The 23,504-nt window shown below is 38.6% G+C and overlaps 2 protein-coding genes across 29 annotated transcripts in view; one reads left to right on the forward strand and one right to left on the reverse strand.

Annotated features, from left to right (window-relative positions):
• Positions 1-21,448, reverse strand: part of Asb3 (ankyrin repeat and SOCS box containing 3) — a 126,463-nt gene extending 105,015 nt beyond the window's left edge. Inside the window, exons 1-5 of one of the 23 annotated variants that reach the window (XM_063229352.1) lie at positions 20,933-21,444; positions 17,887-17,984; positions 3,228-3,269; positions 3,038-3,099; positions 1,933-2,213 (exon numbers count right to left, since the gene is read on the reverse strand). Coding sequence is in view for 8 of the 23 variants with exons in the window: in XM_063229342.1 (XP_063085412.1) it covers positions 3,228-3,232 (5 nt within the window). In the remaining 15 variants the exon portion in view is untranslated. Of the gene's footprint in view, positions 1-1,932; positions 3,005-3,037; positions 3,100-3,227; positions 3,270-16,376; positions 16,473-17,886; positions 17,985-20,932 lie in introns of those variants that run through there. The other 22 variants (XM_063229348.1, XM_063229342.1, XM_063229350.1 and 19 more) reach the window with 22 other exon arrangements.
• Positions 21,449-21,616: 168 nt separating this feature from the next.
• Positions 21,617-23,504, forward strand: part of Erlec1 (endoplasmic reticulum lectin 1) — a 51,610-nt gene continuing 49,722 nt past the window's right edge. For all 6 annotated transcript variants that reach the window (XM_063229364.1, XM_063229366.1, XM_063229368.1 and 3 more), the window contains exon 1: positions 21,617-21,944. In XM_063229364.1, coding sequence (XP_063085434.1) covers positions 21,783-21,944 — 162 coding nt within the window. In that variant the 5' untranslated portion in view covers positions 21,617-21,782. The remainder of the gene's footprint in view (positions 21,945-23,504) is intronic.

Here is a 23,504-nt window from a genome sequence, read left to right on the forward strand (position 1 = left end):
AAAGCATTATACAATGCCAGACAAAACGCCCAGTGAATATTATACTAATTTTTATCACACATTCAAAGTTCCGTGGGTTCAAGATTCATAAGGAAAGCTGGGCATGGTGATGCATATCTGTACCCATGAAGCTGAGGCAAGAGAATTGCTGGTAAGTTCAAGGCCAGCCTGGGCTACAAAGTGAGTTCAAGGCCAGCCTGAACTGTCAAAGACAAAAAAAAAGATTCTTAAGGAGTACAAACTGCCTATAGTTTAAGAACTATATTTGATCTACCAAGTATCTTTCAAAACTTCTCCAGTCAGTATATTAACTTACTCTTTTCCACAATACATATTCTCATCGGGCATGGTACCCACGTCTGTAATCCCAGCACTCAGGCTGAGGCAGGCGAACCAAAATGAGTTGAAGGCCAGTCTGCAACTACAGTGAAACCCTGTCTCAAACAAACAAAAAAAAATACATGTATGTGTGTGTGGGGGGGGGGGGGTGGTGTATTCTTTAAAGTTCTAATTTAATACTCGTAAATAATATATATATCCCTATCCTGAGCAGTTATTGTGTAACTATCAATGTAAGCGTAACATTCCTACATGGAATTCTGTATGTGTAATACTGATCCTTGGTCTCCCCAAGTACTGGGATTTCAGGAATGCATCACTATGGCTGGCTTTCACAATTCACTTGTATGTATTCTTAAAATTCTGAATTCACTCTATGCATATGTTAAGAACTCAAAAACAGTGACATAATTTTTAATAATGTGGCTAATCTGTCAAAGAATTTAACTCCACCAAAAAGACTACTAACATTATACATCCATGTCAAATTTATATAATAAAAATGACTTTTGCATTCTTAACATTAATTTTACACTTGTAAAATATTATACTTTACTATCAGTTTCCTTTTGTTCTATTTAATCATATTAAATCTCCTCTTCATACATGGTTGGGCCAAACACAATCTCTATAACATGAGAAAACATCACTTCAGCCTACCATTTTGTTTATTCCAGGTTTTTTCTTTTTCTTTTCCTTTTTCTTTTTTTTCTGGGAATCAAATTCAGGGCCTTATGTTTTCCATTCTATTCTAGCTATTCTAGCTCTTCTAGCTTTCTGATCCTTCAATGTTTTAAATGTCTGTTGTAGTCACAGTTTGCAAGGAGAACAGGACAATACAGGACACATAATGTACAGAACTAATTTCTTTTTTTTTATATTTTATTTAAAAGGAAAAAGAGAAAAAAAGCAGAACAAAACAAAACAGTATAAGGGTACAAGTAATTCAGAACTACAAAAAAAAACAGCTATCACAGGTTAATAGATTACTTGCTATCATCTTAGAACTAATTTCTAATTGTCACCCAAAGAGTTAAATACAAGACGTGCAGGAAATCTGTCCACAAACTAAAGACCCAAAAAAATCCAGCTGAGGGCCTAGATCACATAGCAGTGTCCTCATGAGTTCAGCTGAAGACCTAAAGCCCATGACAATGCCTACTATGAGTCCAGCTTGTGGTCTAGAGCCCACAATAATGATTCATGTGAGTCTGTTTCATAGATCCACACTGGAAAGGCCCTAAGGTCAGCAGTGGAAGCTAGAAAGTCTGTGAAAGGTCTTTGCCAGTAGGCTCAGGGTCTGCACTGGTGCCAGGAAGCAACACTCAACAAGAGCTTCCCTGAAAAGTACCACAACCATCCTCAGTGACAATGAGGTCCCAAGGTCTTCTGACAACATCAACAGCCAAGTTCCTATCAGGAGGCCAGTGTGAGAAACTTCTCTTGGGGACTGAGCAGCACACCATCTTCCTCTATAGAAACAGCAAGCAATACTCAACATAAGGACCAGAGATCCCCCTAAGTGAAATGCAGCCACACTCAGCAACAACAAGATCCTGACCTCTCTGATGATGAGAACAGCCAAGTTCATACCAGGTAAGAAGCTCCACGAGCTCCTCCAGAAGAACCCATAGCAACAGGACAATCAACAGCAACATTTCTTCCTCTCTGGGTCCTCTTTTTATGTTGGCAACAATCCTCAGGTGGGCCATCCACACGCAGCACCATCTGATTCAGTTCAGCTGAATGTTGCTGACCACTAGTTTTCAATCCACCATACCGTAGTCTTCCACTTCCTTACTAACTTCGTGCTTCTCCAGTCCAATTTTACATGGCTGTGCTCCACCCAATCACTGCAGCCTTGTATCTAATTCCTGATTCAATGGAAAGGTGTTTTCATTTTTACCACTCTGATATATTCAGACACTAGGGATCAAATATACTGTCATTAACATCAAATGGCAGAACATTTCATTGTATACTTTCATTTGCAACTCTTTATTCATTATCAGATGTACAACCTCATTTAATCTTAGGCTTCGTTTGAGATCACCATTTTTACTTAGATTTCAATCTTCATTCTCTCAACCTCTTTACAACACTGCATGTCTGATACATTAAGGCCTCTCCCGTTGTGCTACAGAAGCATAGAAACTTTGTGTGGAAAAATGAAATTCATCATTCCCAAACAGAAAACTTTTGCTCACATTACTTCTCTGCATGTGGCACGCATTCAATTAGAACAAGAAAAACAAAAATAGAACAAACTTTAAATATTATTAGTCAGGTGTGGTAGTCCACACCTATAATCCCAGCACTCTGGAGACTGAGGCAGGAGGATTGCTTCAAGTTTGAGGCCAGGCTGGGCTATAAAGTGATTTCAAGGCCAGCTTGAACTGTACAATGAAACTGTCTCAAAAAGACCCAAAAAAAAAGGATATTCATATTAAAATAAGTTTCTGAAGAAAATGCACAGGATTTCCATAGTGTACATATAAAGTATAGTTTGCCTTTCGATGGTAATTTTTAGCCTTTAATTTACAAAAACTGTAGCATTTGGAGGCTATTTTCAGACTGAGATGGCACACCATCTTAGGTTGCTGTGTAAGTAAGCAAACAACCCCAATGTAAACAGTTAAACAAAATAAAAGTGCTTCTTTTTTTTATTATGAACTGACAAGCTAGTTGTATTACTTACAAGGTTCAGGAGCCAGGGATTTATCTCAGCAGCCTAAGTGCCTGCCTGGCAAGCGTGTGGTCCTGAGTTTGATCCCCAATACCAAAAAAAAAAAAAAAAAAATCCATCGTGTGAGGTACAGAACAATGCTTTTATAATGAATACATGCAATGTGAAATAATTAAATCAAGATAACATATCTATCACTCACCCCATTTTATGTGGTTAAAGCATCTGAAATCCACTCAGAAACCTGGAAATGAACAAAACATCAGAACTTCTACATTACCACACAGTGCCATTTACATCAAACTGGGTGTCTTAGTCGCTGAGACAAAAATAACTGATGTGCAAAGTTGGGAAAGGAAAGGTTTACTTCTTTGTGAAAATAGGCAATATTTGTCTTGTGTATCTTCTTTTAACATAATAATCTCCAGTTGTACCTACACTGTAATAAATGCAGAAGTTCTTTTTTAAGGCTGAAGCGTATTCCACTACACAGGTATACCACACGCTTTACTCATTATCTGCTGATGGACACATAAGTTGAATCAGCATATGGGCTGCAATGAAAATGGAAGGACACACATCTCTTCAACATACTAATTTCAACTCTTGTGGGCAAATACGAGGCAAACTGCTGATCAGATGGTAATTGTAATTTTAATATTTAAGAGCCTCTACACAGCCCTCCATAATAGTAATACTTTACAATCCTATCAATAGTGTAAAAGGGCTCCATTTGGTTCCATATCCTCATCAATACTTAACGTCTTTTGTTGCTTGGTTGGTTTGTTTGTCAGTCTGTTTGACAGTCCTTGAGACTGAACCAAGGGGTGGTCTACTATTAACCTACATCCCCAGCCCCAGCCTTTTTTTTTTTTTGTATTTTGATTTTTTTAAAGAGAGTAAAACAAAACAGAACAAAGCAGATCAGAAGAAAACAATGTAAGTGACAGATTTCAAAGCAAGACAACAGGACATCAACAGTGGCTACCATAATGTATTGTTTTCTTCCAAATAGTTGTCTATATCTTCAAACACAATAAATTCATACAAAATAATAATATAAAACTAATCAAAACAGTAATGAAGGCATTACAGGTCTTCAAAATCAAACAGTAGGAAAATCAACAATGGCTACTGTAATGTCTCTTGTTCTCTACAAACAGGTGTCCATAACATCATGTATGTTGAAATTAAATAACACAAAACAGACTAAACCCACTGTAAACAAAGAATAAAAGCATTACTGGATTTTGCAGCCTGACGATAGGAAATCAGCAATGGATACCATAAAGTCTCTTTTTCTTCACTGTAGCTGTTCATTTCACACATAATACACCTGATTCTCATAAACTGTTGAGAAGTTCTAGGCATGTATAAGCCTTTACATGCTATCTATCCTTCCTGCATTAGAGGAAAAAACAAAACTACTAGAAAAAAAAAAAAAAAAAGATAATGAACAACAATACAAAACAGCCCCAAACAATGAGATAGGCATTCAAAACAAGGTGGTAGGAACATAAATAAGGTTATTTTAAGTAATGATTGTCAAGAATTCCTCAGATCATCAGACACAAACATGCAAAATTGATCCAATCCTATGAATGTTAACTATTTTGTTCTAAGAGCTAATAGAATTTATAGCAATCATCTTAGCTATCTTAAATGTGTTTATACAAATTTAGCTATTTTTTCTTTTCCCTTCCTTTTTGTCTCCTTTTCCATGAGGTACTATTTTTCCCTTTTCAGCAGATTCTTACACTTTCACAATATTTATTGATTTTATATCTTATGTACTCTTGCCATTTCTTACACTAGTGAGACAATACAGTATTTACACGAGTTTGATTTATTTCAATTCTAAGTATGATCTCAAGTTGCATCCACTTACCTATAAAAATTTCCATGTGATCATTCTTTACAGCTGAGTAGCACTCCATTGTATAAAAGTACCACATCTCTTTTATTCATCCCTCGGGCATTTGATGGGCATTTAGGTTGTTTCGAAGATTCAGCTGTTACAAATTGTGCTGCTATAAACATGGATATACATATATAATCATGATATATTTTCAATTCTTCTGGGAATATGCCCAGAAATGGAATAACTGGGTCAAATAGAACTTCCAATCCCAGCTTTTGGAGGAACCTCCAGACTGACCTCCACAGTGGTTGCACCAGTCTACATTACCACCAACAGTGTAGAAGTGTTCTTTTTTCCCCACGGACTCTTCAGAATTTGTTGTTGGTAGTTTTCTTGATCCTGGGCCATTCTTTCTGGAGTGACATGGAATCTCAATGTGGTTTTAATTTGCATTTCTCTAATGACCAATGATGCTGAACATTTTTTCATGTATTTACCATTTGTATTTCTTCATCTGAGAACTGTGTATTTATCTCAGATGCCCATTTTTTGATTGAGTCTTTCAACTTCAGGGGTCTGATTTTTTTTATATGCTCTAGACAAAAGTCCTCTGTGTGAGAGATAGTTGACAATGAAATTTTTAAGATTCATAGATTTCCTTTTATTCTGTTGGAGAGTTCTTTTGACATGCAAAAACTTTCCAGTAAGACAAGATCCCAGTACCAGATTCTAAGTATTTCCCATATGTGATGATTTCTGTTCGTGAATTCAATGCTTACCCTTAATGTTTTCACGATTTCTTACTTTGCCTTCCAGCAGATTTAAAGTTTCTGTTTTAATATTTCATCTTTGATCCATTTTGATTTTAGTTTAATGCATGGTGATAGACATGGATCTAGTTTCAGTTTTCAGCATATGGAGAGCCAGTTTTCACAGCACCATTAAAGAGACTGTCTTCCAGTGAATGTGTTTGGCCCCTTTATCAAAAATAAGGTGACTGAGTGTGTTTGCAGTTGTACTTCCATCTCCTACTGTGTCCCACTGGTCTTCAAGTCTGTTTTTATTACAGTATCATGCTGATTTTATTACAATAGCTTTGTAGTATAACTTCAAGTCAGGGATTGGGAAGCCTCCTGCCTTGCCTTTGTAGCCCAAAACCGCCTTTCCTATTCTAGAATTTTTGGGTTCCAGATCAATTTTAGGAATAATTTGTGAGGAACGCTAGTGCTATTCTGATGGGAACTGCATTAAATTTGTATACCAGTTTTGAGAAAATGGCCATTTTCACAATATCTGTTCTTCCTATCAATGAACAAGGAATGTCTTTCCATTTTCTGAGATCCTCTTCAATTTCTTTCTTCAAGGTATTATAGTTTTCCCTAAACAAATCTTTTACTTCTTTTGTTAGATTGACTAAGTATTTCAATTTTTTGGATGCTATTGTGAGTGGTGTGACTTTTCTTATTTCTCTCAGTGATTTTGTTTTTGTATAGGAATGATTTTTGAGTGTCGGCTTTTTATCCAGCTACATTACTGAATCTACTATGGAGTTTTTCAATGGAGTGTTGGGGGTCTTCTATATAGAGTATCATGTCATCTGCAAATAATAATTTAAATTCTTTTCCAATCCCTCCTCTTATGACTTCTCTCTCATGTCTAATTGCTATGGTTAGTATTTCCAGCACTATATTGAATAGGAGTGATGATAATGGACATCCTTATCTTATTCCTGATTTTCGAGGCAAAGCTTTCAGTTTCTGGACACTTAATATGATGCTAGCTGTTGGTTTCTCATAGACGGCTTTTATCAGATTGAGTATAGAATATCTATTCCGATTTTCTATAGGATTCTTATCATGAGTGAGTGTTGGACCTTATCAAAAGCTTTCTGTATCTATAGAAATAAACATGTGATCCTTATTTTTGGCTCTATTGATATGGTGGGTTACATTTATTGATTTGCATATGTTGAACCATCCCTGCATTCCTGGGATGAATCCCACTTAGTCATGGTGTATAATCTTCTCGATGATTTGCTGCATTCTGTTTGCCAAAATTTTATTGAGAATTTTTGCATCTATGTTCATTAGGAGATTGGACTGTAGTTCTCTTTTTTGGTTGTCTTTCTCTGATTTTGGTATTAAAGTAATACTTGCTTTCAGGAATGAGTTACGGAGAAGTGCTTCCCTTTCAATTTCATTGAAGAGTTTGAGGAATGTCAGCATCAAGTCGTCCTTGAATTTCTTGTAGAATTTGCAGTGAATCCATCAAGATTTAGGTTTTTCTTGTTGCTAAGGATTTAATTGCATTTTCAGTTTCATTAATTGAAATTGGGGTATTCAGCAGTTTTACATCTTCTTGAGCCACCTTTGGTACTTCGTATGTTTCTAGAAATCTGTCCATTTCTTCTCTGTTATCAAATTTATGAGGGTAGAGGTTTTCAAAGTTGTACTGATGATCTTCTATATTTCAATAGTCTGTAGTGATTTTACCCTTTCCATACCTTATTGCATGAATTTGCATTTTTTTTCTTTCCTTTTTTTATAAGGTGGCCTAGGGGCTTATCAGTTTGATTTATTCTTTCAAAGTACCAACTCGTAGATTCATTGATCCATTCTATTGTTTTCTTAATCTCTACTGCACTGATTTCCACTCTGATTTTTATGCTTTCCGCCCTTCTGGCTTTGGGCTTGATTTGTTCTTTTTCTAGATGTTTGAGGTGTAGCATCAGGTTATTTGTGTTCATTCTTTTCACCTGATGTGGGAATTCACTGCGATAGATTTTCCTCTTAAGACTGATTTCATTGCATCCCACAAGTTCCAGTTAAGTTGTATTTGCATTTTCATTTGCTTGGAGATACTGTTTAACTTCTTCTTTAATTTCCTCTGTGACGAACTGATTGCTCTGGAATGTATTATTTAATTTCCATGTGTTTTTGCAGTTTCTTTAGTCATTAATTTCTAGTTTCATGGCACTATGATCAGATAATATGCATGGGATAATTTCAGTTCTTTTGCATTTACTTAAGGATGTTCTGTGAGCTAGTATATGATCTATTTTAGGGAATGTCCCATGTGCTGATGAAAATGTATATTCTGATGTCATTGGATGGAACACTGTACACGTGCACTAAGTCCATTTGTTCACAGGTGTGATTCAGTTCTGTTATTTCTTTGCTGATTTTCTGTCTAACTGATCCGTCTCTGTATCAATTGCCTGTTAAGGTCTCCCATTATGTTATTGCTTATTTGAGTTTCCACTTCTATTAACACACATATTTAAAACTGTTATCACTTCCTCTTGAACTTTCCCCCTATCTAGTAGGTAGTGACCTTCTTTATCTCTTTAGATCATTCTTGGTTTGAAGCTCACAATGTCTGCGAACAGAATAGCTCTCCATGCTTTTTTTTTTTTTTTTCTGTTTGTGTTGCATGAATTATTGTTTTCCATTCTTTGACCTTCAGTCTATGAGTTGCCTTTTGGTTAAATGGGTTTCCTGTATACAGTATATGGTTGGATGTTGTTTCTTGGTCCATTCTGCCAGTCTGTTTCTTTTAATTGGTGAATTGAGGTATTTACATTAATAGTTATAACTGATATACACTGGTTTATTTTTGTCATGTTATCTTTCTACTGTTTGTTCTTTACCTTTCCCCTTGGTTTCTTTGCCTTGCTTTGTGGTTTTTTTCCTGTATCTATGTAGAATGCCTTTCAGTATGCTTTGCAGGGTTGGTTTAGTGGTCATGAAGTTCTTCAGCTGTTCTTTGTCACAAAAGTATCTTATTCCTCCATCAATTTTGAAGGACAGTTTTGCAGGGTACATCAGTCTGGGTTGGAAGTTGTTTTCCTTTAGGATCTGAAATACTTCACTTTATGCTCTTCTTAACTTCATTGTTTGTGTTGAGAAGTCTGCTGTGATTTTGATAGGCTTCCCTTTATAGGTGATCTGTCTCTTCTAACAGCTTTTAATACTCTGTTCTCATGCTGAATTTCTGGAACGTTATTATATGTCTGGGTGTACATTTATTTTGGTCATGGCTATTTGGAGTTCTCTATGCTTCACTTATGTGTATGTCCGTTTCCATTCCAATATTTGGGAAATTTTCGGATATAGCTTCCGTAAATAGTCTTCTGATATCATTTGTGTTGTAACTTTTTTCATTTGTATCTATCAATCATGTTGTTTTACTTTGCATCATCTTGCAGCTGTTGAACTGTTACATCCTGATTCCCTGTTATTTTTAAAAGATCTTTTCGTTCCTGTTCACTAGCTGCAATGAAAGTCTATCTTCCCTTTCATTGAGGCAGTTTTGCCAACTTCTGGTGGAATTTTTTACTTTCTGCTTATCTCTTTGAATCTGTTTCATGCATTCTATTTCTTATATTATTAATTCAAGGTTTCCATCTTTTTGCAGTGTTCCTCTAATTTTTTAACTATGTCTTTTTTAGATGTGTTCAGCATTTCTTTCATTATATTTATCATTTCTTCTTTTACCTGGGAGATAATTTCTGATCTGAGTTCTTTTATAGCTTTCTGGAGTTGTTTCTTTACTTCACTCACTGTCGTTTCCGGAGTTTCAAGTGTATGGCTTACATTTTTTTTTTTTTTTTTTTTTTTGGTCTTTTTCATTTTTATCAATACCAGATCGAACTCACAACCACCTGCTTCCAAGGCAGGTGCTTAGGCCGCTGAGCTAAATCCCCAGCCCCACATTTTCTTTTGTATCCATGTCTCCTAGGCTTGCTTGGGATGGGATGGAGATTTGAGATTGCATTTTGTTCTTTGTTTTTATCATTTTCCTATATTCCCTTAGGGAAGCTGAAGGCAAGGTCTCAGTTGTTTCTTGAGTTGAGAATATCTATCCCTACAGCAGGGAGTTTCCCCAGTTGAGTGGAGTTCATTAGACAAGCCTTACCATATGGCTCCCAGCCACTCATGTTCACTCCCAGCCCATCAGAGTCACTGGGGAGGACCCAACTAGGCCAAGAGAGACCTTCCTGCGATCCTCTGGTAATGGAGGATGTTGGCCAGAGCCCTACCAGGCTCTGAATGGTATTCTACAGCTGCAAAGCTGGGTAGAAATTGCTGCACGCACTTTCAACTCACAAGGTGGAACAACAGCAGCTCCAGGCCACTCAGGGGTCACTGGACAGAACCCAACTAGGCCAGGAGGGACCTTCCCAGGGGTCCTCTGGTGATAGAGAACACTAGGCAGGGCCCTACTAGGCTCGGAGCAACATGCCAATGTTGCACCGTGGGATAGAGATCACTTTACACACACTTTCAGCTCACAAGGCAAAGTGCAGGTGGCTCTGGGCCCCTCGGGAGTCACTGGTCAGGTCTCAACGAGGGCCTTTGTTTATGGAGGACACTGGGCGGGGTCCTACCAGCTCCAAGCAACACACCAAGGCTGCACCGTGGGATAGAACTGGCTGCACACACTTTAAGCTGGCAAGGAGGAATATACCCTGGCCTTTTTTATGTTTTATTTTGAAACAGGTTCAACAGTACCCAGGCTGACCTCAAACTTGTGATCTTCCTACCTCGGCCTCCCAAAGTGCTAGGATTACTGGTTTGTACCACTGTCCCTAGTTTGTCATTTTTATAATAGCCATAATGACAGGCACAAAGTTGTACTTCATTAGGATCTTAACTTGCTTTTCTGTGGTTAGTAACATTAACCATTTTTTAATATACCTTCTGACCATGTGTTGTCTACTTTTTAGAAAATCTACTCAGGTCTTTTACTCATTTTTTAATCACATTATTTTTTTTTTCTATACAGTTGTTTTAGTTCCTTTTCACCCCTTCTAAGATGTATGGCTTCTAAATATTTCCGCCTAATCATAAACTGTCAAAACCTATCAGAAATCAACAACTATCCTCTATACTTTACATGGGATTATGCTTAAGGAAGATAAATGGTTAGCAGGCCAAGGATGTAGCTCTGCAGTGTAAGTACTTGCCTGGCAAGCATGAGGTCATGAGTTCAATCCTCAGTACCACAAAAAAAATGCTGAAAAGAATACTTAGTTTAGTCACACACCTTTAGTCACACACCTGCATTCCCAGCATTTGGGAGACTGAGGTAGGAAGAGTGCCAGGAAAGACTAGCCTGAGTACATAGTGAGTTCAAGGTCAGCTTGAACTATCTAGAGAGACCCTGTCTTTAAAAAAAAAAAAAAAAGCCTAGCTACAGGCAGTAAAATAATTCCTTTATTTTGTTTCCATGTTAAACCTATAGGGGTTCAATTGCTAAATCAAAGCTCTCTGAACCTCTTTGAGTGATGTTCCATTCATGAACCTTTTAATGCTCAAACAGGTAAATTTATTTTATCTGGAAAACTTTTTAACAAAAGTTAAAAAGAAACTTAGTAAAGAAGCCTGAGCCGAAGATGCTGGCTTGATAGGGAGTAGGGTAGAGAGCTTCTCTGAGAAAAACAACTCAGATGCTAGAATTTAACACCATGGAGAAGACCAGACAAAAGGAAAGAGATTCTCACAAACCAGGAAGAAACTGAGAGAACGGGAAGAAAAAAAAAGGAAGGAAAAATGTAGATGAAAGGCTGGAAGCAGATGCTCTTACTGGGGCAGGTCCTGCACTGTGCTAGACATGCCTTGCAGTTGGACCATTCACGGTCACACTGACATTGCGGCCACTGAAATCCTAAGTTCTTGGAGTGAAGTATTCCAAGCCCTGAAAGAAAATAACCTCCAACCCAAATTGATGTACCCTAAAAAATTGTCTCTCAAAATTAATGGAGAGCAGAGAAGATTGAATGGTAGGAACAGCTATTTTGGAGAAAACAAGACATCATAAGAGCTGGTGCTGATTTAATATCATCTTGTTTTGAAGTCCCATCAAGCTTTTATTCTTCTGTCTCCATTGGTCTTAACAGGTTGTATCTTACTGGATTTTATTATATGTGATAATATAAGCAAAAACTTTTATATACAAGGAGATTATACAGAAACCATTGTTCATTTTCTGATAGTTGGTTCTAAATACCCTGTAATACTGTCATTCTCTTGAATGGTTTTACATTGTCTTGATATGTTTGATGCTACAGTATACGAAATTATACTCAAAGATTTCAAGGAAAGAGACACTATGGTAACTACTTTTATGTTGGGATTATCTTGTGGTGAAACACTATTTTGCTTAAATGGTTATACTTTGATCTGCGCTGTTTGTTATGTCTTCTTTTATTTCAATCTCCTTTCTTTATTTTTAATCTTTTTAATTAAGGAAAAAATAAATAAAAAATAGCAGGATACATTATAGCAACCCACTTTGATTTACTATTAACTTGATTTGAAACCCTGTATTACCCTCACCATCTTGTTTTGACTGATTTTCCCCTATTCTGCTTTGCTTGATAGTACTAACTAGTGATTCCGTTTATTCTCTGTGAAATTCTGTATAACTTGTACCCTTTTTTTTTTCTTTTTCTCCTTAAATAAAATAAAAAAAAAATTAATGGAGAAACAAGATGCTTCCATGACAAATAGGGGAGTTCCTGACCACCAATGCAACCCTACAAAAAATACTGAAGGACATGCAAGAGAGAGAGAAAAAAAATACCAGGATTCCAGCAACAGTGGCAGAAAGGCCTCAATGAACAGGGCAGACAGTGGAATGAAGGAGATAAGTAAACAATCAATAGAAGAAAAATAGCATAGCAGAGATGAGGCAGAAAAAGTTGGCTATAATCTCTAACATAGATGGCCTTGATACATTAACAAAAAGAAATAAGCAGAGTAGATCAGGAGATAGGGTCCATCGAGATGCTCTGAATAGGAAATATAATCAACCTGAAAGAGGGTTAATGAACTGAAAGTCAAAGATGAGAAAATGATGCTCTATATAACAAGGATTCAGAGAGAAATAGGAACAGCTCGTTCAACAGTTGCAGATAGATTGGAAAGTCATGACACTTCTGTGCAACGGAGAACTACTCAGCTATAAGAAAGGAAAACCTTGACGCGTTAGGAGGTAAAGGAATACAGCTCATGATCAAGCTCAGGACTAAAAGGTTCAGCACCACTTAGGTAGATAATGGGTTGCCTCCCTAATCTAAAAACTAACGGAGTTAATAAAACCCAAAATGCACAAAGCACCCTGAGAAAGGGAAAGGGGAAGAACTGTCTACAAAAATAAAGCAGAGGACATTGTTAATAGTGCATCAGGATTTAAAAGTCACATTAGTCTTATCCCTATTTAGTTAGATTTTTATTCTTTTCCAGTCTATCTACTCATACTAGATTTGAGAGCAGACAGCTGACCCAAAAAACGCAGGATATACTACAATAACTATCCTTAATTTCCTATTAAACTGAAGTCCTGTATTACTTACACTGTCTTATTATGACTGATCTTATTTGAATCTGGTTTGTTAGATCGCTGCTTTGTTTTGACTGATTTTATTCAAATTTAGTATGCTTGATAGTATCAAGTCTAACAATAGAGGCAAATACTCTGAAGATGACAAGATGCAATAGGACACCCATTCTGGCTTGATTATTAACTGCTTTTGAAGTCCTACAATGTCTCCAATGTTGTGTTTTTATTAATATTGCTATTTAGTGCTATGTTCAATTATATTATACATGATATAGACAATTCTATTGAAAATAACAAGAGACATCATAGTAACTATATAGATTACCTAGTATTGTAGTTTTATGTCTTTTTCATGTCATGTTTTTCTAGAAATTTGTTATGGCATCTTGTGATCTATCATACAGAAAAGATAGGTATATGTACAGATTCACGCATGTGTACAACTTGTAAACAGTTTGCGAGACTTGATTATATAATGCACGATGTAATGAACAGATACTTTGAAGAAGTGACATTAAGATATCCAGTGCTAATTCTGTAGTATTATGATATCTAGCTATACTATTATCTAGCTATACTATTATTCTCTGTCAGAGTGATATTAGTCTATTTTCTTTTGCTTAACTTCAACATACATAAAGATATAGACAGCTATTTCAAAGAGAACGAGAGACATTATGGCAGCCATTGTTGACTTTCCTATTGTCTGGTCTGGACGACCTAAAATGCCTTCATCATCCTATTACGATGATCAGCTTAGTATTATAGCATTCGGTATGTATTCACTGTGTGTGAAGATATGGACAGCTAGTTGGAAGAAGACAAGAGACAGTATGATAACACAGTGAAGATCTCTGGTGACCTTGCTTTGAAATCTGTGTTTCTTAAATTGTTTTCTTATGATGTTTGTTGTTTAATTTTACCCTTTTTAAAATTAAAAAAAAAATTAAAACAAAGAAGCCTGAAAGCCTCCCCATGACACAGTTTAAAAGGTTAAGTGAAAGTAAAAGTTTACATGCTCTAAGATTCTCGACTAAAATAAGAACCTCCTTTAACAGCTAGGTTGGTAAAGAAGACTATAAAATAAGTGCTTTATAATCTTTATAATGCAAGAACACGAGTTTCTTACATTTTGTCTCCAATCTCTTCCTTTTTGCAGTATTCTCTCAGCAGCATTCAAAACTATCTCCCTGGGCCAGGTGTTTAGCTCAGAGGCATAAGTGCCTGCTTGGCAAACGCAGGTCATGAGTTTGATCCCCAACACCAAAAAGAAAAAAACTATCTTCCCTACAATATGGAACTAGTTTGGTCCATAATAAAAAAATGCCTACCCATTGCATACAAAATAAATTTTTTTTAAAAAAACGTTTTTTTGAAACGGCATCTTACTATATAGCCCAGCTTGGCCTGGAACTCACAATGACCTCCCTGCCTCAACCTTCTAAGTGCTGGGATTACAGGTATGTGTCACCACACCCACTACAAGTCAGTATTGTTTATACAAAGCCTGTGACAGAAACATCAGAAAAATACAGATAGCCCAGTTTAATTCAAACGAGGAAGATCGGAGAAAGCCTCAGGAAGAATAAGGGTTCTTGGGTCAAAGAATAACAGTTCACACTTAAGTAACACTTAGTATACACAAATATTCTACATGCTTTATATATGTTAACTTGCTGCCATTTCACCAGGTGATTAAAAAAAAGAAATACCATTAACTGAATCTTACAATATGTCAGGCACTGTACTAAGCACTGAAAACAAAAACAAAAAACAAAAAAAAAAAAAGGAATTAAAACTTTTAATTAAAAAGAGATGGCAGTTATATCATTTCATACCTCCACTAGCAGATTTTAACCTCAGTGAGTTTTTCCTAAAAACAGAATGAGAGAATAATGCGTCATGTAAATACCTATAACCTACAGCCATGATGTACTTTTTAATTTTTAAACAAAACTACACTTTGCCCAGTTCTTTTAATGTCAGTGATATATCCAAAAAATACCTGTTACCCACTCTCTAAGAAAAACTAAAGCACATGCATTTCCTCTACTTTCTATTGAAATCCCAGTGAAATGTATTCATTAATTTTGGAAGAGAAAATGCAAATGGAATTGTACTCAGGATTAATCTGGTGAAGAAAAAAACTGCTGTCCAGAATAAACACACATGCACACATGCAGAAGACAAGTCAAGCAAAAGACATTCCTGCTGACAAAGTTCAAAGACAACAGATACAAAAAGCAGGATCAGATTGGAGAATTGAAAACAGAACTGAAATATTTATACGTAATGGCCAAGTCAAAACCAGCTGTCTCTGTAATCCCACTATTTAAGAAGCTGAGGCAGGAAGATCAAAAGTTCAAGGCCATCCTGAGCAGCTCAGCAAGACCCTGTCTCAACATAAAAATAAAGAATGGCTGGGGATATAGCTTGCCTTGCATGCTGAATACTCTGGGATGTGGTTCTATAAATCCAAATTCTCTCTGCTAAAGGTCATACACAAACACCAGAACTATTTGATTGATTTCAACTCTTACCTATCACCCCTGCTGCAGATAATAACCCCCTCCTCTAAAGGTCCACAATATTTTATCTATACAGTACCTTTCTAACAATACTTTCGCTTTGTGCCTACCGGTCTCCCAAGATCCACGCCATGTTGGAACTTGGGGCGCTAGGAAACCAAGCAACCAGCTGGCCTCCCTGGGAAGCAGATATGGCTCAGGCAAGCTGTGGCCGCCCCAGGGGGAGAACCACCAGCGTCTCCCCAGATCCACACCACATTGGAACTTGGGGCACTGGGAAACTAAGCAACCAGCTCGCCTCCCTGGTAAGTGGCCGTGAGCCTACTAGTGCATCAAAAATCTCATCCTTCCCCCTCCCACCATTAACAAATGGGAGCCAGAGATCTGAGCATCTCTCAGGAAGTTGACCATATGCAATATAGCAAATAAGGAAGATTTCCTTCTACCATCTCTTTAAAGGCAAATATTCTATCACTGTTTTGCTTTGTTCTAATTAATGGTATTGCTCTATTCATATTGTTTTGATAAGTTCTATAATGTTCTGTATTTCATTTGATTTTGCAATACCTGATTGAAAGAACAACTATTGTGAAGATAACAAGATAAACTATGGTACCTATTGCTGTTATCCCGGAACCTGCTGTGAAGTTCTGTAACAATTTCACTGCACTGTCTCAATTGGTCTCAATCTTGTCTTGTTGTATTTTACTACCTTCAAAATAATAAAAAAAAATTTTTTTAATACTTCTATATCATTAGTATCTATTTCCTAAATTCTCCCAAGTTTGACTGAACACACCTTCTCAAGTCCATTTAATTCTTCACTGTTCAGATACACAATGATGCTTCTCTTTCCTTCTTTTTTTGCAGGGTGGGTCCTGGGACCAAACTCACGATCTCATGCCCACCACGCAGGCAGTTACACTGCTGAGCTAAATCCCCAGCACCTCTTTCCTTATTTTCATTAAAACCTCTCTTATCTTCTACCTGCAGGGGTTGCTGGCAATCCTTAAGTGTTCCTTGGCTGGCAGATGGACTTCTCCAATCTGCCTCCTCCTGAGGCAGGACTATCTTCTTCCCTCCATGTCTTGTCCAAATTTCTCTCATCCTAAAGACGTCACATATTGGATAAGGCCTTCCCTGATTCAGTATGACCTCATCTCAACAGGAATTACATTTGCAAACACCCTATGTCCAAATAAAGTCCCTCTGGGGTTAAGATTTCAGCATACGGGGGCTGGGGATTTAGCTCAGCGGCATAAGCGCCTGCCTTGCAAGCAGGCAGTCGTGAGTTCGATCCCCGGTACCAAGAAAAAGGAAAAAGACCAAAAAAAAAAAAAAAAAAGATTTCAGCTTGCAGAATATAATGCCCCCTATACTCAAGTTTCCAAGCAACAGTCACAGTGATCCTCACAAAGCCACACCTCTGCCTGACTATAAGGCTTTGTCCCCTTGTTCTCTTGTGCCTCTCAAACTTCATTTCCTCACGTTTCTCACATTCCAATCACACTGGCCTTGGTATCTCCCAACACAACAATCTCAACCCCACCTCAGGGCCTCAAACTGGAGATTTCTACAACACTCTCTGACATAAAAGAGAAAAAAAGGTGAAATAGAGACAAGGAAATTTTAATTAAGAAAATGCAACTGCACAACATAAAAGTATCCAAAGTTACAATGCATTTTCAACTCTAGGTCTGTTTTTTCTCCAAGGCTCACCATTCCTAAATTCCCAAGTCTTAAAGATACTAGTAAGCCTGTAAATTGTATTTTTGTGGCTTTTTAAAAAGCTATTATAAATCCACAAAGAGACTTCCACCCTCAAGGAAACAGGTTACATTATAAACTGGGAACCATACCACTAAACTTCAAACACATGCAAACAGTTTGCATTTTAACTAAACTTAAAAGTTTTTGCTTTAGTTCACTAATCACTAATGTGATAAACACTAAGTAAATGATAAATAACTCAAAAGATAAACATCCTATATTATCTGTCTTCAGGATACTCCAAGACTAATAAATACCTCCAAATCCAGGCTATAGCACACTTCATCCCTCAAGTACCACACTCTTTCCTTTGGAGTGTGTACTTCTTTGCTTCTGCCTCATAAAGTTGCTCATACCTCTCAGTGACTCATCCTGTAAGGCTTTTCTGCAAGGTAAGAGTCAAAAAGTTGTCCCAGGCAAGTGAAGCCCAACAGCCTCTTTATAGTAGGATCTCCTAGAACACAAGAGGGACATGCCTGTAATTTAAGCATTGTAGAAGATGAGGTAATACCATCCTCAAAGCCAATCAGGGCAATGTAAGGAAACCCTGCCTCAAAATAAAAAAAAAAAAATACAAAGGGCTGGGGAGGCCTAGGGTCAATGGCCACTATTGTGGGAGACAACTCCAGTGTCTCCCTTTGAATCTAAAACAATTACTGTGACTTTGAATATTTGAAGACTCATTTCCTTATACTGATGTAAAAAGGTGGCTGGGGTATTTCCTTCTCTTCAATTAACTCTGAGCATGGCAAACAAAGCTAGCCCAGGTGCTAATAATGTTGCAGCCATTACAGACCTGAGAGACAACTCCAGTAACTCCCTTTGGATCCAAAACAATTACTGTGACTTTGATTACCTGGAGACTCATTTCCTTACACTGATATGTGAAAGGCTGGTTAGGGTATTTCCTTCTCTCTTCAATTGGCTCTAAGCATTGCAAATAAGGCTAGCCAGGTGCTAATACGCAAAATCCATAGCCATTAGACAGTTGTGTTTCCTCACATGGTACTTTCTACATACAAGATGGGGCTGGTGAGATGTTAGAGCAAACAGCTCCGGGAATGTCAACTGGGTATGAGCCTCAGGATAAGAGGCTATGAGGCACAAGAGTTTGCTATCACAAACCACAGTGATAGCCCCCCAGAACAATTACACTGCTACCTTAATTGTGTGTAAATTGATCCTTCTGCATATCTTTATCTCTGCAAATTACAGAGATGCCACTCTTGCACCTGGCCAGCCAGCTCAAGTGACTCAATAATCCCGGACATCCTCACTATTACTCATCCCTGAGGGGCCCCCCCTTTCTTCACAAAATAATAAATGCTGGGAGAGGCCTAGGATCAAGGCCTTTGTCCACATGTCCTCCTGGGAAATGGACTTAGGACCCCTTGGCTGCTCTTAACTTGGAATATGTCTTGGTGTCCTTACTCTCGCCGTGGGTTACGTTGGTGGTGGTAGATTGGAATTGACTAGCTGGGATTCCAAAAAACATCTCAATGGGACTGCAAATATAATTTTTTGGATTGAGAGGAAAACTAGAAAGATGATTTCAATATTTGGATGACTGAACTCGATATTTGGGTTTACAATAACTATCACACCCCAAACAAAAAGCTAAGTGTGTTATTTCCTCACAAGTCTACCCTGACCCACCAAAAGCAACACATCCTATGGGTGGTCTCTTTTTAGAACGCTAGTTCTTTGTGGCATTTACTAGCAAAAGAAATTATTTTGTCAACAAGTGCTATCCTTATTTGAACACAACTCCACTGCAGCCCTATGGTTAAAATAGCCATAAAATTTTTTTTCATTTGTATCAGTCAAATACTGTATGTCTCTTTCCCTTCATGTTTTTAATAAAGTTCCCTTTCTAAACACTAAGACTATTCAATTATTTTCTTAAGAAAATGACAACTGAAGAGAAAAATAAAGGAAACAGCTTTTGAAAATAAGGAAGTGAAGATAGGTTGAAGGGAGAAGGAAATGGGATAAAAATTAAGATATATTATGCATAGATACAAATTCTCGGTAAGTATCTTACAGAAGTATCACTCCAAGTTTGAGGCCAGTTTAGGCTACATAAGTTCAAGACTAGCCTGGACTCCATAGTGAGAGCCTGTCTCAAAAAAAAGAGCAAACTCTATCATTTTTTTGCTCATTTAACTATTTTATCCATTTGTAATTAACCTACATGTACTTTCAACTACAAAAATAAAACAGGATCTCAGGTGATTCCAATGCAAAACGTCTTCCACTTCAAGAAGTTCTGACCCACCAGATAAAGCTCAAACATTTTTGCAAGACATAGTCTTTTCTGAACTCACCTTTTCTTCCTCTGTAGTACCAATTTCCTATTTCTGAGCCTATCCCGTCGTGCCTGCTAGACCAAAAAGCCCTAATGGGTCATTTAGAATTATGCTTAAAGTGCATTTCTCTACCTACCTAATAAACTCCTATGAATCCTTAAAATTCAAATTTTAGCATTACTTCTTCTGGAAGCCCTTTTCTTGTTTGTTCGTTTGCTTGCTTGCTTGTTTTGTTTCTTTCCTGGGAGTCCTTTTTGACCAACCATAAAATTCCAGAACAATTTCTTTGCGCTCCACCCTAAAACCTCTCTAACTGTATAATCTATAGATACCCACCTTAGAAAAGGACATAACACAAAGTAGTTGTACCCAACATAAATAAATGCTCAATAAACTTTAGCTACTTATTACCCCACTAGTTTGCAATTATCTGTACAATCTTCTTTGGTGACCTATGAAACACAGAGAACAGAGCCCATTTATTTGTGATTTTGTCAATCTCACCAATACATTAAACAGTAAGAAATGCTAAATAAGCTAATGGCCAATATCTCATTTCTAGAAGTACTTTCTTTTGATACTGTGAATCATTTACTTTAAAAGAAAATTTATAAAAGCCAGGCATCCCGGTGCACGCCTGTAATCCCAGCCCACTAGATGGTTAAAATAGGAGACTCACAAGTCGGAGCCCAATCTGAGCAACTCAGCAAGAATGTCAAATGAAAAATAAAATGGGCTAGCAACGTAGCCTTAGTGTGAGGGAACGGTGCTCAATTCCTAGTATGGGGTAGTTACGTATAAAAATGAAAAAAATCCACTCTTCCTTTTCGCTTCGGTCACATTTGGAGAAGAACCAGCAGTCTAAAGCCAACTTCCCAGGTCCCGCATGGAAAGCGTTTTATGATCAATAACGCACAATCTCATATACTGAAGACTTAAACGATCAATTTTTAAAGGGGGGGGGGCGAACTTTTTGTCTCCATTCAAAACGTAGTCAAACGTGACTTAAATTCCTAACTTCACATTCATTCGCCTGGCTTGACTCTAACAAAAGGAAACTTCTCCGCTTGCTTAAACGCAGCCCTCCACTTACATGCGAGGAGGCCGCTCGCGAGGCTGGGAAGTCCTGCTGCCCGTCCTTTGCCCGGGGACCGCACGTTTCCTCGGCCGGATCACCGAACGCGCGGTGGAGGTCAGAAGCTACGAAAACTGAGACGAATAGCGCATCGGCAGGAGACGGAGACACGTTTCTGGCCAAAAACGCAAAGCGCACAAAGCGGAGGAGAAGCAGCGGTGAGCAGAACTTCGGCACGCCGCTCCTTCCGCTCCCCTCCGTCGCCTTCGTTCCCCAGCCTCTGGACCCGCATGGGAGTCTCTCACTCTTCCTCCCGCGCTCTCCGCACTCACGGGGAGTTGCGTGGCGCCAAGCACTGGACTCACCCGCTCGCCCTGAGGCCCTGCCGCTTCTCAGAAGAAAGATCTGGTCCAAGACCTAAGCCTCTGGGAATCGCGTCCAGGAAAGCCACGCCACATTTGAGTCCCACCGCTAAGCCGCGGTGATGGAAAACAGAACAGGAGCAAGCGCTGCTTCTTCCCCGGATGTTTACAGACCGCCTGCCCCGGAAGTGGTAGCTGGAGGCCAAGGTGTATGAGGGCGGAAGTTTATCTGCCACCTGCCCCGGAAGAAATGTGCAGGGGGTCCCAGTGGTCCCGGATGTTTACAGGCCGCCTGCTCCGGAAGCTGTGGCCAAGGGCCACGGGGGTGGGGCGGTGTTGCCGGGCTCTCCGGAAGGAGACGTGGCGGCGGTTGGGTCCCGGGCACCTGGGTTGCTTTGTAGTCCCGCCGCCGCCTCCTCCTCCTCCTCCTTCTCCTCCTCCTCCTCCTGGTCTCCTCTTTGTGCAGAGGCAGCTGTAGCAGCGGCTGGGGAAAGCGGCAGCGGAGGATGGAGGAAGGAGGCGGCGGCGTGCGGAGTCTGGTACCCGGGGGGCCGGTGTTCCTGGTCCTCTGCGGCCTCCTGGAGGCGTCCGGCGGCGGCCGCGCGCTCCCCCCGCTCAGCGATGATGTCCCTTTCCGAGTCAACTGGCCCGGCACCGAGTTCTCTCTGGTCAGTGCCGTCGCGCACCCGTCAGCCATGGCCCTCTTCGTAGCACTGGGAGTTCAGCCCCTTCCTTCGGGTTTCTCTGCTCACTCTCCTGCAAGTGCTCACATTGCCCCTGCCTTTCATTCATTCTTGCAGCGCCTTATGCAGCTGTTCCTTCCTAATAAGCTTTAGGGATCCAGTGACACTTGCTGTCTTTGTAATCCTGTCGCACCACTACACCTTGCTTCCCAAGACTCCACCCCTGTGGAGAACGCCTTAGAATCACTTCGGGCAGACTTACTCTAAATGTGTTCACTGCAGCTCTCCCCGAACCGTGTCACACACCACCCTTCCTGCACAGCTGTTGTGGATCCCATTCACACTCCTGTACATTTTTCCTGTGTTTTGTAGACACGGACAAATGCGTGGCCCAGGGGAATCTTACTCCCTTCATAGCTGTTTTCCTAGAAGTGTTGACCATCAGTAAAAAATATTCTGTATACTATCACTAAATAAGATCCCAGAATATAAGACTAATTAATTTTCATACAGTGAAAAACATAAACCTACGTGAATGAAAGTTCTGTTTGGGGGAAGTACACTACTGAAAAGTCTTGCTAACGTGTAGGTACTGCAGGCAGTAAATATTGTGCTCTTATAATACTTAATATTTATTTACATTAATTTATGTATTTCAAACTCAAGTCCTGGAAAAAGCAAAAATTTAAAAAGTCATATCCCAATTACCTACAGTCGTTCTAGTTGAGAGATTAATTTACTGCTGTTACTGTTGTATTGAAACCTTAGTAAGTGTTACCGTGATGTCAAGACAAGACTTACCAAATCAAAGGCTGAGAATATGGCTCCATAGTAGCATGGCTTTAAGGGCACAGGCCATGGGTTTGGTCTCTTGCAACTCTCGTCTCCCCCATTTAAAAAAAAAAATTATCAAATTAAGGATGTCTCCATTACCACATGACTCATTTTTTCCAAATGTTAGGTTTGGTTTTGTTCTTTAGTTTTTGTGTATGCTATATTTAATCTTGGTTTGTTTCTCTGCTCCTGTGTTTCATTGTGGTTTAGTGAATTCTCATTTATTTGTGTAAACATTTCTCTGTAAAGTCAGGTTTATCTTTGTATTAATGCCATGAAATATATTAAATACCTATAAGGGATGGGGATGTAGCTCAGCGGCAAAAGCACCTGCCTTGCAAGCGCATGGTCGTGATCAAATACCGATCAAATACCCAATACCGATCAAAAATAAATAAATCAAATAGCTATGTAAGTTTTTGTTACAAGTCAGATACAACCTTATGAGGCTCAAATGAGGTTACTTTAATCCGTCCTCTTTTTTTTTTCCAGGGAGCACATTTGGAAATGAGCACATAAGTGTATAAAGCTTTTTATCCTTGCATCTGTGTTTGATTTTAAAGATCAAGGTTATGTGTGACTCTGAAAATTGTCTACCTTCTTATGAGGATAATTAAATCTAGTCTTTGTAGAGATTGCTATCTAATTGTCATGCAGTTTTCTTTCTGTGGCAATAGTATTTGCTGACTAAAAAGACATTATGGAAGAGAA

Source organism: Cavia porcellus, unplaced genomic scaffold (genome assembly GCF_034190915.1).
Source record: "Cavia porcellus strain 051 isolate PalLab524CR breed Dunkin Hartley unplaced genomic scaffold, mCavPor4.1 scaffold_18, whole genome shotgun sequence".
Lineage (NCBI taxonomy): Eukaryota > Metazoa > Chordata > Mammalia > Rodentia > Caviidae > Cavia > Cavia porcellus.